This window comes from Lactuca virosa, chromosome 3 (genome assembly GCF_052849685.1).
Source record: "Lactuca virosa cultivar CGN04683 chromosome 3, Lactuca_virosa_CGN04683_v6, whole genome shotgun sequence".
NCBI lineage: Eukaryota > Viridiplantae > Streptophyta > Magnoliopsida > Asterales > Asteraceae > Lactuca > Lactuca virosa.
In genome coordinates, this window is record NC_136428.1 from 197,204,239 (window position 1) to 197,219,351 (window position 15,113).

At 41.8% G+C, this 15,113-nt stretch overlaps 1 protein-coding gene across 1 annotated transcript; it reads right to left on the reverse strand.

Annotated features, from left to right (window-relative positions):
- Window positions 1-3,062: 3,062 nt before the first annotated feature.
- On the reverse strand, window positions 3,063-4,098 carry LOC145164346 (secreted RxLR effector protein 161-like). Its single transcript, XM_079083065.1, has 3 exons — window positions 3,635-4,098; window positions 3,245-3,358; window positions 3,063-3,150 (listed from the first exon to the last, which is right to left on the reverse strand). The coding sequence occupies exons 1-3, from the start codon at window positions 4,096-4,098 to the stop codon at window positions 3,063-3,065; spliced, it is 666 nt and encodes a 221-aa protein (XP_078939191.1).
- Between the last annotated feature and the right edge of the window lie 11,015 nt (window positions 4,099-15,113).

Consider the following 15,113-nt stretch of genomic DNA (forward strand, 5'->3'; position numbering starts at 1 on the left):
TTAATGGTGGATTGAAGGATCGCAATTGTTGACTCATAAGCTTTATGAGTCTCATGCACAAGATTCTGAGAGTGAGTAGCTTAACGTTCAAGAGTAGACTTGAGTTCTTCTTTGATGGCTGTGACTTCTTGGATGAGAGTTTCAGCAGTGGAAAGGAGCTGTTTGTGATCCGCAGTGCGACTGTTATCGAGGGCTCTAATACCCATTTCGATTTTGAGAGTGATGCGCTCTACTTCAATATGTTCCCTTGTTTCAAGAGTTTCCATTCTTTCAACCAAAGACTGCGGGGTAGGGAGGTTAGATTTTTGGGTTTTGTCGGAAGACACTGCGGCCAAAATTTGGTCGACTTTAGATTGTAGGGAGATAAATTCTTTTCTTGTAACTTCTATCTTCTTTTTCTTCTTCTTTTCTTTGAGCTTAGAAGTGGAGTGTTGGGATCCACTAGATTCTTCTTCTTCGTTAAAGATCATCACAAAATCGTCTGAATGAGCAGGTTGGTCAATTTCATCAACATCCAGATCGTCAAATCCAAACATCGGACCGGAGCTGATCTCTATTGCGGTGCCATCAGCGTTTGAGTCATGATTTTCAGCAGTTGGAGGAGCCTGAGATGGACCAGCACCATCTTGAAGATTTTGAGCTTGTTGTACCTTGGCTTCCATTGTGGACATCCATTCTTGAATCCACAGGATATCATGGACAGTTTTCACGTTGCTGATTACATCAGCCCAGTACTTAGCTACAGTTTGGATATCCTTTTCCCGTTGCTAAAGTTTTTGAGTTTGTTGAGCCTTACGTGCCTGAAAATCCCTGCAAAAAGCTGCATATCTTTTTATTTCAGATTCAGTACTAGGTTGGTACCGAGTCCAGGAATCGTCATAGCATTATCCGTCAAATCCTTGAGATCGCACCGGGGTGTCCCCCGGGTTCGTGGATCCTTACACATTGGTGCTCACCACGCCTAAACCACTTGAATGTAATGGTGGCGGAGTAGGATTTCTCGAGCTTCCTTGGTCTCCTTGACTCGTAGTCAAGTTTGGCCTCGACTCGGTTCTGGCATGGGCTGAAGAATTGCCCTGCAGTGGGTGATGTGTTTTAAGTGTTTCTGTTACAGAAAGAAGGATGGAGTGCAACTCCTCAGGCTAAAAAACATGTAAGTGTGCTGCCCTGGAGACCTTAGGGCGTGTTGAACCAATGAGATCCTCCTGGGATCCAACTGGGGTGCTGTCTCCATGTTCTGTTGAAACAGATACACCTTCTGTATCTGAGTAGGAAGAGAGGGTAGAAGCGAATAAGCCTGCGGGGGCTCCAAGGACTACCGGAGTCTTTTGAAAGACTGCGATATTTGTCCGGTCACGCATTTGGCTATGATTATGGGAAAGTTTCAGCTTTTTGCGTTTGAAAAGATCACTGGAGTTGTGATCATAGTCTTCTTCAACATTGACAGGGATTTCATGAGATTCAGAGGGAGAGGGAGGGATTTCATCTGGAGATTCAATAATCATTGTCTTGCGTTTCCTGGAGGCATTTTCACATTTTGTGACTATGTTGCGGGGGGCTCTCTTCGAGGAAAAAATTTGCTTGCGGTGCGTGGTTTTGGGAGGGTTAGATTGGTCTTTGGTACGAGGGCCTGAAGTGGAAGTAGGAGCTGCTGTACCAGAAGGATCTTGGGTTTTGGTAGGAACTACAACAGCCTGACTGGGATGAGGTGGGGAGGAACGGTATGGGTCAATACCATACGTAGCCTCAATGTGGTCAGTGACTTCACGAGAATTGAGTCCAATAGACTCTAGGATGTGTCCAGGTAGTCTCCCAAGAGGTCCAAAAGCAGATTGATCTTTGTAAGGGGTGTAACTTTTCAAGTCGGGGTGATAAAGAGAGTGGAATCGTCACCCATATCTAGCTTCACCTCCTTGTGAACATCTGAGACGCAGAGAGCCCAAAAACGAGCAAAAGTAAGCTCTGTAGCATCTTGTCGAGGAGTCTCCTTCGGGATGTACTGTAGGAAGTCATCCAACAAGATTTGACCGAAGTTGAATGTGTTGTTGGTCAAGATGCTCCACACAAGCTCAAGAAGCTTGATCCCCATCGATTAAGTGAATCCTCGATTAATGGCTTCCAGAAACTTGTTCTTTGTGAGCACGACCAGTGAATCATCAATTAAGTGCAGGTGCACTTCTTGAAGGTTATGGAGTGGTCGAAATGCAGAAAAAGCACATTTGAATAGTGTGGGGAGTGGAACGACATCAGTGAATGCATCAAAAGCACAAAACAATGGATGAGATGGAATGAACTGGATCATTAGGCGAATTGCGTCATTGTAGTGAGGTCGATCTTCAAATACAGCCCTACAGTTGCTTGAAGCAATGGCTGGGGATTGAACCTTGATCGTTGTGTCTGAACCAGTTGGTTTCGCTGATCCTGAGGCCTTTGATTGCTTCTTGGAAACACTGGATTTCACCATTGTTGAAATAACGATTTTGAGGAACTTGCAGGAAAATTGTTTTGTGCAAGAGAGAAGAAGAAGAAGCTTGTTCGTCGATTAGGGATTCAGAAAGCGTAAAGCTTTCTTGGGAGGAAAAAGGGGGGGGGGGTTTATACTTCCGGATTTCAAAGTTTATTGCAATTAACTTTTTACAGCTGTTAATGGTAAAAACCCTTGGGCTTTAGCCATTATCAGCCACAGAAAAAGAAAATTAAAACAAAAAGAAAAATAAAAGATTTGCTTGGAAACCGGGGCATTTAATGACTGTCAGGCCATTATCACACGTTGTAGAGTATGTGGTGACAGGGTTTTATCCGTTGTAAAAAGGAAGAAGTTGAAACAGAATTGACAGTTTGGGGGCTATGAGAGGTGACATAATAAGCAAAAAGATTTTTCTCAAAAGATTTCTTTTGTGGAAAAACGATTTATTTGTTTTATAGCCCAAAATAGGTCTGACATAGAAAAGTGATTTTGAAAGAAACTGAAACGTTGTATGCTACAAAATGAATGTTTCGCTTTTATGAGGAATGTTTATTTAATAAGAACCATTAAATAGCACACAATGTTATCAAAAGATTTATGAAGTAATTGTGGGATCCATTAATGAGACTGCGGTGAAAGATGATGACTGCTGTTGAGATATGGTATGGCTGTAGTAGCTTGAGCTGAGAAAACACTTGATCAAACAGTTAGAAATAAAAGGAGTTAAGGACCCAAAGAATATATACATCATATGTGATTGCGGTATACAAGATATACCAAAAGAACATATGATGAGTATATTGTTCTAGAACCACAATGAAGAGAATGCTTCTAGAATTTTGTTTTGAAAAGAAAGGAAGCATGTTTTTCACAAGAAAATGACTGCGGTGGCTATCAATTCAAAAAGATTTGTGGGTCAGGATTCATCATTCCTAACATTTCTAGAAAGCTATTCAATTTAGTGGCATCAAAGCTTTTGTGAAAACATCAGCGATTTCCTCGGGTGTGGGAACAAAAATCAGTTTGATGTTACCTTTAAGTATGTGGTCTTTGATGAAATGATACCGCAATTCAATGTGCTTCGTCTTTGAGTGATGAATTGGATTGTGAGAAATCGCAATGGCACTCTCTGAGTCACAATAAATTGGTACCCACAACATTATGTACCCGTAGTCCATCAGTTGAGTCTTCATCCCAAGAACTTGAGAACAGCAACTAGCTGCTGCCACATATTCTGCCTCTGCGGTAGACAACGAGACACAATTTTGCTTCCTTGAAGACCAGCTGACTAATCTTCCTCCTAGAAATTGGCATCCACCGGAAGTACTCTTTCGATCTAATCTACAACCGGCATGATCCGCATCAGTGAAGGCTTGAAGACTGAAGTCATTTCCTACGGGGTACCAAAGGCCTAGAGCTTTGCTTCTCTTAAGATATCTGAAAATTTGCTTAACTGCGGTCAGATGTGATACCTTAGGGTCGGCTTGGTATCGAGCACATAAGCCTGTGGCAAAGACAATGTCTGGTCTGCTTGTGGTGAGGTACATCAATGACCCAATCATCCCTCGATAAGTTTTGTGATCAACTGATTCTCCGGTAGGATCAGCAAAGATCTTGTATCCGAAGGCCATAGGGACTTTGGTTGAGGAACAATTGTCCATCGAGTATTTCTACATCAGCTCGGAGGTGTATTTCTCCTGATGGATGAAAATCCCTTGAGGGATTTGTTTTACTTGGAGACCTAGAAAGAAATTAATCTCTCTGTTCATGCTCATTTGAAATTTACTGGTCATGAGCTTTGCAAATTCAACCACCATGTTATGGTCTGTTGAGCCAAAGATATATTTGGACGAGCATTAAGTGGTTACCATTTTCCCTTCTAAATAAAGTGGGATCAATCACACCTTGTTTGTATCCCGACATGACGAGAAACTCTGAAAGAGTCTCATACCATGCCCTTGGAGCTTGTTTGAGACCGTAAACCGCCGTTTCAAGCTTGTAACAATAGTTTGGAAAATGCAAGATTTTCGAAGCCTGGAGGTTGTTTCAAGTAAACCTCTTCCTTCAGTTCACCATTGATAAAAACACTTTTTACATCCATTTGATGAACCTTGATGTTCTTATGTGCCGCATACGCCAAGAAGATGCGTATGGCTCCATTCGGGCTACGGGGGCGTAAGTTTCATCGTAGTCAACACCTTCCAGTTGACTGTACCCCTTAGCAATAAGTCTTGCTTTTTTTTCTTACCACCGCACCAGATTAATCAAGATTGTTCTTATAAACCCATCTAGTATCGACGATTGTGTGGCCTTTTGGCTTTGGTACCAGCTTCCATACCTTGTTCCTTTCAAAATCAACAAGTTCTTCTTGCATTGCGGTGATTCAGTCGGGCTCCATGAGTGCTTCTTTAATGGTTCGTGGCTCGACTGCGGACATGAAGGTTGCGTAATGGCAGTGGTCCGTTAGATCACTAGAAGATCGAGTGTGTATGCCTGCGGATGGGTTACCAATGATTTGGCCTGGTGGGTAATCTTTCGTCCAGATGTGAAGAAGAGTTTGTTGGTGATCAGCGGCTGCGGGAGAGGGGATATCTTCAACATCAGAGCATTCTGCTGTTGGAGACGGAAGTTCCCCCTCGACTTAAGAGTAGCCTGCACAAGAATCTTGGAATGAAGGAGCTTGAACTGCAGCTGTGGAAGGAGGTTCCCCCGGAACTGCGGATGGGAGTTCCCCTTTGATTGAAGATGGTTCCCCCTGGAAAGATGAATGAATGATAACCCTTGAATCTGATCTTGTGTCAATGTTCTCAATTTCTTCATCCTCAGAGTCAGAAGGATCTTGGATTAGGACTCTCTGAATAGATACTGGCACTGCATCTTCTAGCACTGGAACCTCGATGGTTGTCGTTTGAACCGGAGTTGAACATTCCCCCTCAACCGGCGAGGTGGATGTGTTGAGTGACAATCCATCAGAGAGAGATGGACCAGATACTTCAGCGTATTGTTGTTGAGCTACCGGAGACACAAGAATTTTAGAGACATGTGCCATTTCAATGGGATCAAATAAATCATCATAGTTAACTACAACTATGTTTAGGGGACCCGAAGAGGCTGGGATATCACTTTCCAGGATGAATTTGGTTTCAGTGGAAGGAGCAGTGTTACGGACGTAATAATCATCGAATTTAACATCGAAGCTTTCGACTATCAGTCTCGTTCATCTGATGAGAACCCGATAGGCCACTATATTGGTAGAGTAGCCAAGAAAAATGCCTTCATCGAATTTGGGAGCAAATTTGCTAAGATTATCCTTATTGTTGATCACAAAACATCTACAACCAAAAATCTGAAAGAATCTGACATTAGGTTTGCGGTTGTTCAGGCCCTCGTATGGAGTTTTGTTTAGACGCTTGCAAATGATGCTTCAGTTTTGCACAAAGCACGCAGTTGCAACTGCTTCGGCCCAGAAGTATAGAGGAAGGTTGGCAAAATTTAATATTGATCTAGCTGCTTCAACCAATGTACGATTTCTTCGCTCTACAACTCCATTTTGCCGTGGTGTGTAGGGGGCTGAGAAGTTGTGACTGATGCCTTTGGAAACCAAGTAATTGTTCAAGGGATGATTAGTGAACTTGGTTCCATTGTCACTTTTGATTCTTCGGACAATTAACTTTATTTGGAGCTCGATCTCTTTGATGAAGTTAATCAGGACTTGCGGTGTCTCTGATTTGAGTCTCAAGAAGAAGACCCAAGTGAAACGACTATAATCATCTACTATAACCAGTATGTACTTCTTATGATGTATACTGGCTACGGTAGAAGGACCGCATAGGTCAATATGGAGCAACTCTAATGGTTCAGAAATCGAAGAATCAATAATCAGTGGATGGATTCTCTTTGATTGCTTTCCACACTCACAAGCTGGGCAAAGAGAATCATTATTGTACTTTAGAATGGGGAGACCTCAGACAAGTTCGTCGGTGACCAGGTTGTTGATATACCGGAAGTTGAGATGAGCTAGCTTGCGGTGCCATAACTAGCTAACTTCGGACACTGCTTTGTACAGAAAGCACAACTGCGGTTTGCCAATGATCAAAGAGACATCTAAAGGAATCATTGTCCCTTCGGACTTAGATTTGATCAAGCAGGCGCTTCTATCACTTGTCATGATGTAGCAATATTCATTATCAAATTCAACCCTGTGACCTGCTTTACATAGTTGTCCTACACTGATGAGATTGTGCTTGAGGCCTTCCACGTAAGCAACCTTTTGGATTGAGAAATTTCCTGTTGTCAGCACACCGTAACCCCTGATGATACCATTCGCATTGTTCCCAAATGTGACATGTCCACCGTTACATATAGGCCTGAAGTCCCGGAGATATTCTAACCTTCCGGTCATGTGCAAGGAGCAGGCGCTATCAATTAACCACTCCTCTTCTTGTTCCTCCTTGCACATTGCCTACAAGATTAATGGGTTAGTTTGGGCACCCAAACAAGTTTGGAGCCCAGAGACAAAGGAGAATCTTTCTGAGTGGATGTATGCACGTGAGTTATAGGGACAGGTTTCGTGTTAGAGGTTAGACCTAGTACTGTATAGTTGGTAACTTTGGGAATGTTACGATGTTGAGTTGGACGTGATGTTTTTAAAAGAAAAAGTCCAGAAGAAAGGGGCTTTATCCAGACACCGGGTTTGCTCAATGGTCCGGAGGGTGTGCTCTGATTCTTTTGTCCAGTCCATGAAGGACTTTTGACTGCAGAAACCTTGGGACTTGGAAAAGTATTACACGTGAATTTCTCCAAGGTTCTGACTTAAGAAGTGACTGAGATGAATTTGCTGAATGCGGAGTTGGCAAAAGACCTTTCCATTTTGGATCTTTTAAGGAATAATTTTGAAAATATACCTTTGAAAAGATGTGACTCTCTTTTGGGATTTTGGAGGAGAGTTTGAAAAAGTTTTTGTTACTGTACACTCCACTTTGTCTAATTCCATGAATGCAGTGATTTTCGAAAGATTTTTGTCATTGATGGATTTTTTGAAATTCTTTTGTTTTGAAACTTTGGAAATTTTGAAATCATCCCGCTTTTTTTTAGACTTGAGATGTTCTTTGAAAACCAATTTTGCATGAGTTTCTGGAGAACCGCAGTCAGAAATGTTCAACTGCGGTTTCTTGGCAGATTTCGACTGTTTTGAAAAATGAGGACTGGAATCATCTGAACTAGAGATTTCAGGATTTTGTGAACATTGACCATACTCAAAATTTTCAATTGGTAATTCATGATGAATGGGATGAATGGTCACTGTACTTTTGACTGTGGTCTGCGGTAAGGATAATTGGACTACCACAGAATAAGTCTATGATGGATTATTGTTGGGGCACTCTTTGGAAGGTAAAGATGTACAATCATCGACTAAGTCTGGTCCTTCCAAAACAATTTCTTCATCTACATCCGAAGATGATTGAGAGTTGGTACAATTTGTGTTAGTGACTAGGATTGGATCTGATTCCTCAATAACACAATTGTTACTCAGTTCATGAAGTTTACCGAAGTGACATCTTATGTCTTCGGGGAATGTTTTGTCATTGACAGGGAAATGAAATTCTCGATCCGGAGGGACATATGGACGGTCTTTGTTAAATCGAGGTGATGAGTCCTTTGCGGTTGCAAACCCATTGGACCAACCCCAATTGTATGTGTTATCTACAGTCCCATTATTCATAATATTTTCAATAACCTCACTTTCATTAAACAACTTTTTGATGAAAAAATTTAAGCGTACATTTTCTTTTTGGGCTAAATCCCTTTGATTCAAGGTTATCCCTAACTGTGTTTCACACAACATCTGAGCATCTTTCTCTAACACTAAGTCCTTCTCTAACATAGCAGCTTTAAGTCTCTTATCTTCTATTTGTCCTCTCACATGAAACATTTCTTGGGACACTATGTTCTTCTCATCTAAAGCCTTGTTATAGTCTGAAAGGACGGCAACACAAGTGTCATTAATTTTGTCCGAGAAGTGTTGACAATCATGCATGCTGTAGTTATTAGATTGGATCATGAGCTTTACCTGTTCGATGATGCTTAGAGTTCCATCTTTCGCCATGAAGCTATAATTTTTCTCCAGCTTTGTCGATCCATCCTCATCAGCAGTTGCCACCATGCATATTTTTACTTTGCCCTTGATGTTATGATCTTCACCTTCATCTCCGGACGACCATACTTGATGATCCCTTTTTACTTGGGTACGTATGCCCTTGCCTTTTATTTCTCTTCCATCTCCTGAGCCATTCTCAGATAGCTTTCACAACATTGGCTTTGCAATCTTTAGCGAAGTGATTTTCTTTGTTGCATTTGTGACAGATAATAACATCATTTTTGTCTACTGTTGAGATACCGGAGTCAGTTGACTTGATGGACTGAGGTACTTCTTTAGACTGATGAGTGTTTTGTGTTTGCGGAGACGGGTGAGGGTTTCTGGGATATCGAGAATGATTATTCTGCTGATTGAAGTTACGGTTGAAGGGTGGTTTGTTAAACTGCTGATTTTTGCGAAAAGAGGTTGGTGGTAGCCTATTGAATTGTTGGCTAACCATGGCGATGGAATTTTGAAATTATTCTTCATCATCATCATATATTGTATCGGCCTCATAGGATTGCGGTGGGTTGTCATATGAGAGTGGATATGGTTCATATGATTGAGTGGTTTTGTTTTGTGGGGTTTGAGCTATGAGAGCAAGTGGGCCTCCGAAGTTTGCACAATCTTTTCGCACTGTTGATTCTTGTGCCTGAAGTTCACCATACAACTTGAAGAGAGACAGTGTGTGAATTTTCCTATCTCCTTGGACTATCATCTTTGATGTAGTCCAGTGCTTACCTAAACCATTGAGAAACTGAAGGTTTGTTTCATGATTGCTTCGGATGGTTCCAGCATTTGATAACTTTGTGACGATAAGATTGAATCTTTTGAAGGAGTCTTCAAGACTTTCACCTGGATGAGCTTTGAAGCTGTTAAACTCATTGAGGGCAGTGGTGAGTTTCTTGTCATGAGCTTGCTCGGGACCTTCATACAAGTTTTTGAGAACATCCCAGATTTCTTTGGCTGAGTTGCAGTTGATAATGATGTTAAAGTTGTTTGGGGCCACTCTGCATGAGATTTCATAGAAAGCAACAACATCACTTTCCATCTTATCCAGATCATATTTAGTGGGATGGTTCATTACAACTTGACCTCCACCTAGTCTAGCTTGAGCACCATCAGCTTGAACCGGAGTAAGGACGGGAACATGAGGTCCTTCTTCCATAGATCTCCAAACATCTCTACCAAGTCTTTTCATATACCTCTCCATTCTTTGAGACCAGTGGTGATATTCGCTTGCAAGAAGTATAGGGGCTCGGTTAGAACCACCAACACTGTTTGAAACATTAAGAGATAAAGCTTGTGCCATTTCTTTTTTGTTTTTTAAGAGAAAGATGAGCTTCAGTGGTATAGGGGGCTTTTCAAAATCATAGTTTTGTTTAAAAAGCAACCACTTTGGCTCTGATACCAATTGTTGAGAGAAGAACTTTGGGAAATACTTGAACAAACGTTAGTACAAGCTTATAGTTGCATAATAAGTTAATCTCAAAGGATCATGAAAGCTCAACAATAATAAGTTAGATTTGTTAGATTGTTAGTTGCGAAAATGTAAAGTTCTGAAATGTAAATGACAAGTTAGTGAGCTCCCCCAAAGTACCATCATACAAACAGATAACATACACAATAGCATGCCAGGTCCATTCAACCATCGGGTTGGAATGCCCCAGGCCCAGACAACCTCTAGGTCCAGTGATCCTCGGGATGGAATACCCCAGGTTGGAATGCCAATATACAACGGGTCCAGTCATCCTCAGGATGGAATACCCTCGGGCCCAATCAACCATCGGGTTGGAATGCCCCCGGTTTGTTGGCTCACGCACAAAGCAGTAAAGCCTCAACCACAACTCAAAATATGTCGACATATACATAACAAATAAACATATAACCAACCAACAGACAAACAGGCAGATCTACAAATCAATACCGCATAAAAACACCCTAGAAACTAGGTTACATATCTAACAGATCACTAAAGCATAACAACATATGGTAAACTAGGATATCAATCCAATGGGCCGACCTTGGTGCCTTTGACTCGTAACTACAGTGAGGAAGACTCACCTCACAGTCTGAACAATAGATGATGAGGTCTTGATTTTGAATCTCAGCTCTAACTGTCACCAATCCAACCCAATGACCAATTCTCAACAACAATCCAAAATACCCAAAATACCCTAAAGTCAAACTCGGTCAAAGTCAAAGTCAAAGTGGTCAAAATCAATAACTTAATTGAGTCAACCCAACTGATTCAACTTAGCCGAGTCGACATAGAACGCGTACGCGGGGCGTACCCAAACCTTGACCGCAAACAGGAGAGTTGACCTCGTACGCGCTGCGTACTCAAGTTACACTGGGCTTATGTCCAGACTTCTCAAAACTTCATTAAGAGCTTAATGCCTTAAGATCTTACGTACAAATTTTATATCCAAGGCTAGATCATCCTCGATAGTCATAAAATTTCCAACTTTATGAGTTTGCATGTCCATTAAGTGCTTAACTCGACATCTTAATACATTAAGACATTCTAAAGAATGCATGGAGCAAAACCAACCATTAAGACCCCATTTTTATGACTCAAGACCCTTCCTAAGGTTTGAAAGGACGGATTAATGGGTCAAGAGCATGCTATGCTCAAGAATCACCATTTGGAACCAAAAAGTGTCTAGATCTATAAAAATCTAGATCTATAAGATGGAGTGGTTAAGTTGCAAGCTTTATGCCTCATGGAGGTTGCAATTAGGGAAGAAATCAAAGATCCAAGGTGCTTCCCAATTCCAAGATCCTCACACTTCTCTCTTCACCTTCTAGAACTCCTCTAAACCACTCCAATGGGCTCCGAAAAGGCACTATTTCACTTAGGGTTTGCTTGGGGGTCGTACTCACAGAGGATGGTTTAAGAAGGAAGGGGACAAGAGGTTATAATGACGTTTATATAGGGCCAAAACCCTAAAAATTATTGTTTGCATGATCTTCACATACGCCCTGCGTACGAGGTGTATGCCCAACATACTAAGGCGCACCCTAGAAAGCTTAGTGTACACATGTATGCTCAACGTACTCCCAATGTCCGAATTTACCAAAGTGCCACTATAGGCCCCTTTTGCATTCTTTCTTTTACTTAGGGACCAAATTGCAATATAATTCAATTATAGGGTAAAAATTAGAAGTGCCTCATCATTGGGATGTTACAATTCTTCCCCAACTGAACTAGACTTCGTCCTCGAAGTCGGCTGCAGCGAATGACCCAGGATAATGCTCCCGCGTCTTAGCCTCCGGCTCCTAGGTCCACTCGGAGCCTCTTTGATGCTGCCAGTGAACCTTTACTAAAGTTATCTCCTTCTTATGCAGGACCTTCATCTTTCTTTCCCAAATAGCCACCAGTTTCTCAATATAATTCAGGTGATCATTGACCTGAATATCATCCAAAGGAACCACTGTCTTGCTGTACAACATACATTTCTACAACTGAAAGACATGGAAAGTGTTATGGATCTGACTGAGCTCACTCGACAAATCCAACCGGTAAGCCACCCTGCCTACCCTGGCGATCACACAGAATGGTCCAATATACTGGGGACCCAATTTACCTCTCTTCCTGAATCGTATAAGACCATTCTAGGGCGAGACCTTTAGGAGTACCATATCACTTACCTGAAACTCCAACTCTTATCGGTGTCGGTCGGCATAGCTCTTCTGCCGACTCTGAGCGGTCTGCAGTCTCTGCCTTATCTACTGAATAAGCTCAGTGGTCTGAAGGACTACATCGGTCCTTCCCATGATCCAATGACTAACCTCTCCCCAACATATCGGGGTACAACATATCCGACCATACAAGAGCTCAAAAGGTGGGGCACCAATGTTGGAGTGATAACTGTTGTTGATGGAGAACTCCGCAAGAGGTAGGTAGGAATCTCAACTCCCACCAAAATCAATGACACATGCTCACAACATATCCTCAAGGGTCTGAATGTTCTGCTCACTCTGATCGTCGGTCTGTGGGTGATAAGCCGTGCTGAAATGTAGTCTCGTGCCCAGTTCCTCGTGGAACTTCTGCCAGAATCGGGAAGTGAATCTAACATATCATTATGAAACAATGGAGACTGTAACCCCATGAAGAGCAACAATATCCCGGAAATACACATCGGCCAACGTTTTGGCCGAAGAGCTCTCTCGGATGGCCAAAAAGTGGGCACTCTTGGTCAATCGATCCACGATGACCCATATCGCATCAAAACCCTAGGCCGTCTTTATCAACTTGGTGATAAAATCCATAGTGATTTGCTCCCACTTCCAGATTGGACCTCCAAAGGCTGCAACTTCCCATGCGGCCTATGATGCTCGACCTTGACCATTCTACACATCAAGCACCTCTCGACGTACCAGGATATCTCCCTCTTCATATACGACCACCAGTTACTCAATCTCAGATCCCGATACATCTTGGTGGCTCCTAGGTGTATAGAAAAGTGAGGCTTATGAGCCTCCTCCAGCACTATCTGTCTGATCCCAACAGAATATAGAACCCAAACCCGACCGCATCGGGTCAACAACCCCCGACTATATGTGACAAACCTGTCGATCTTGCCCCTAATTCTCTCCTGTTTCCAGTTCTCATTCGGAACTCCCTCTGCTTGAGCCTCCCTAAGCAAACCCAAAAGCAGAGAATCAACCAATATCCTCATACACATCTCCCCAAATGAAGACCCAACCGACTTGCGGCTCAATGCACCCTCTCCTACATTCGCTTTACCTCGATGGTAAAGGATCTCGCAGTCAAAATCCTTGACCACGTCCACCCACCTGTTGTGACAATCCAAAACTTTTTCTAGTTTCCGTTAATTAATTTATGTTAATAAAATTTTATTTTATTGGGTTCCGTCAACTTCCTTCGGTTTGGAAAATCATTTAATTATATATGTTGAGTTCTATATTCGAGTCGGAACCAAAACCACGCGAAATTTCGGGGATTCCTTTAACAAGACCGAGTTCACGGCCGTACACCCGTGTACGGCCGTACACTCGTATACGGCCGGCATTGGGTGGATCCCACCACCGACCAATGACAACCCCTATAAATATGAGACCCTACCCTTCATTTACACTCTTCTGTCCGGACACTCTCTCCTCTTCTCTCTAGCCTATCGACCGTACACCAGTAAAAACAACCTTAACCTTCCGAAAAACATCGAGAAACACCATTTGGGGTCATTTCGGAGCATCTAGAACACATTTCTCGTCGAAATCAGCACCTTTGTTCTTGAGTGTACGACCGTACACCTTCAAGTTCAGTGACCGCACATCAGTCTACCGCCGTACACCTTCAAAGGCCGTACACCCTTCAAGAGTCTGACTACGGCCGTACACCTATATACGGCCGTACACCTGTCCACGGCCGTACACCTCGTTCACGGCCGTACACACTTCCTAAGCAGCCATTTAGACTGAAAATCCTACTTTCCTCGATTCGATCAAGTCCTAGTAACATTCCTTAACAGAACTCAAGTGCTTTTCTACACTTTATCTAGCAAAATCACTAATTTAAATACATAAATGTATTTAATTGTTATTAGGATTCCGTTAAGTGCCACACACTACAACTCGAGGGTCTTCATTCCAATTCATTGACTCAACGTCTGCACACTATTAACTGTGAGTTCATACCCCCTACGCTTTTATGGTTTTAAACGTTTTCAGAGGGGGAATACAAGCCAAACACAAATGATTTTGTGAACTAAAACAAAAGGATTTTAGCAAGTATAAAACTTATGCAATTGATACAGACAAACGATTTCCACGTCTTTATAAAATATTTAGATATTTTATCCCTTTTTGTACTATGTTGAGCATAAGGGACACTTTTATTTTTGGAAACACAATTTCATTGTTTTCAGAATAATTTACAAACCAAGTACATATCATTTCAAGTAAACTAAAATAGGTATAGTTTGGGGTTTTCAATACACAGCTTTTACGAATTCAGAGTTATACACTGCTAAACATATAAACTATGATAGATTTAGTTTATGATATAGATTACTACGGGAGTAAAATATTTAATAATTATTTAAGTATAATTATTTCTTTAAGAAGTATACAACGGATCCAAATACAAGAGAATACTACAGAATTACACGTAAACTAGCACTACAAGAAAAAGGGGGTTCTGTGTCTAAAATATCAAAGACTGATTAATCAGTCTTGGATACCATGTATCTGGGACTGATGAATTAGTCTCGGATACTATCCAAGACTAATTTGGAGGTATGAATCATTAGAGACTGACCAAATTTATTTGAGACTAAAATTTAGTCCTTAATATGTTTGCGCCGGTTTTGGTTTGGCGGTAAACATAGTGGGGACTGAATTTCAGTCTTGAATAGTCTAGCGTCAACTTTGACTTTGGAGTGAAAGTTATGTGGGACTGAATTTCAGTCCCTTATATATTTCTAATAGTTTTTATGGTGAATGGAACTTATTAGGGACTAAATTTCACTCATTGATACCACT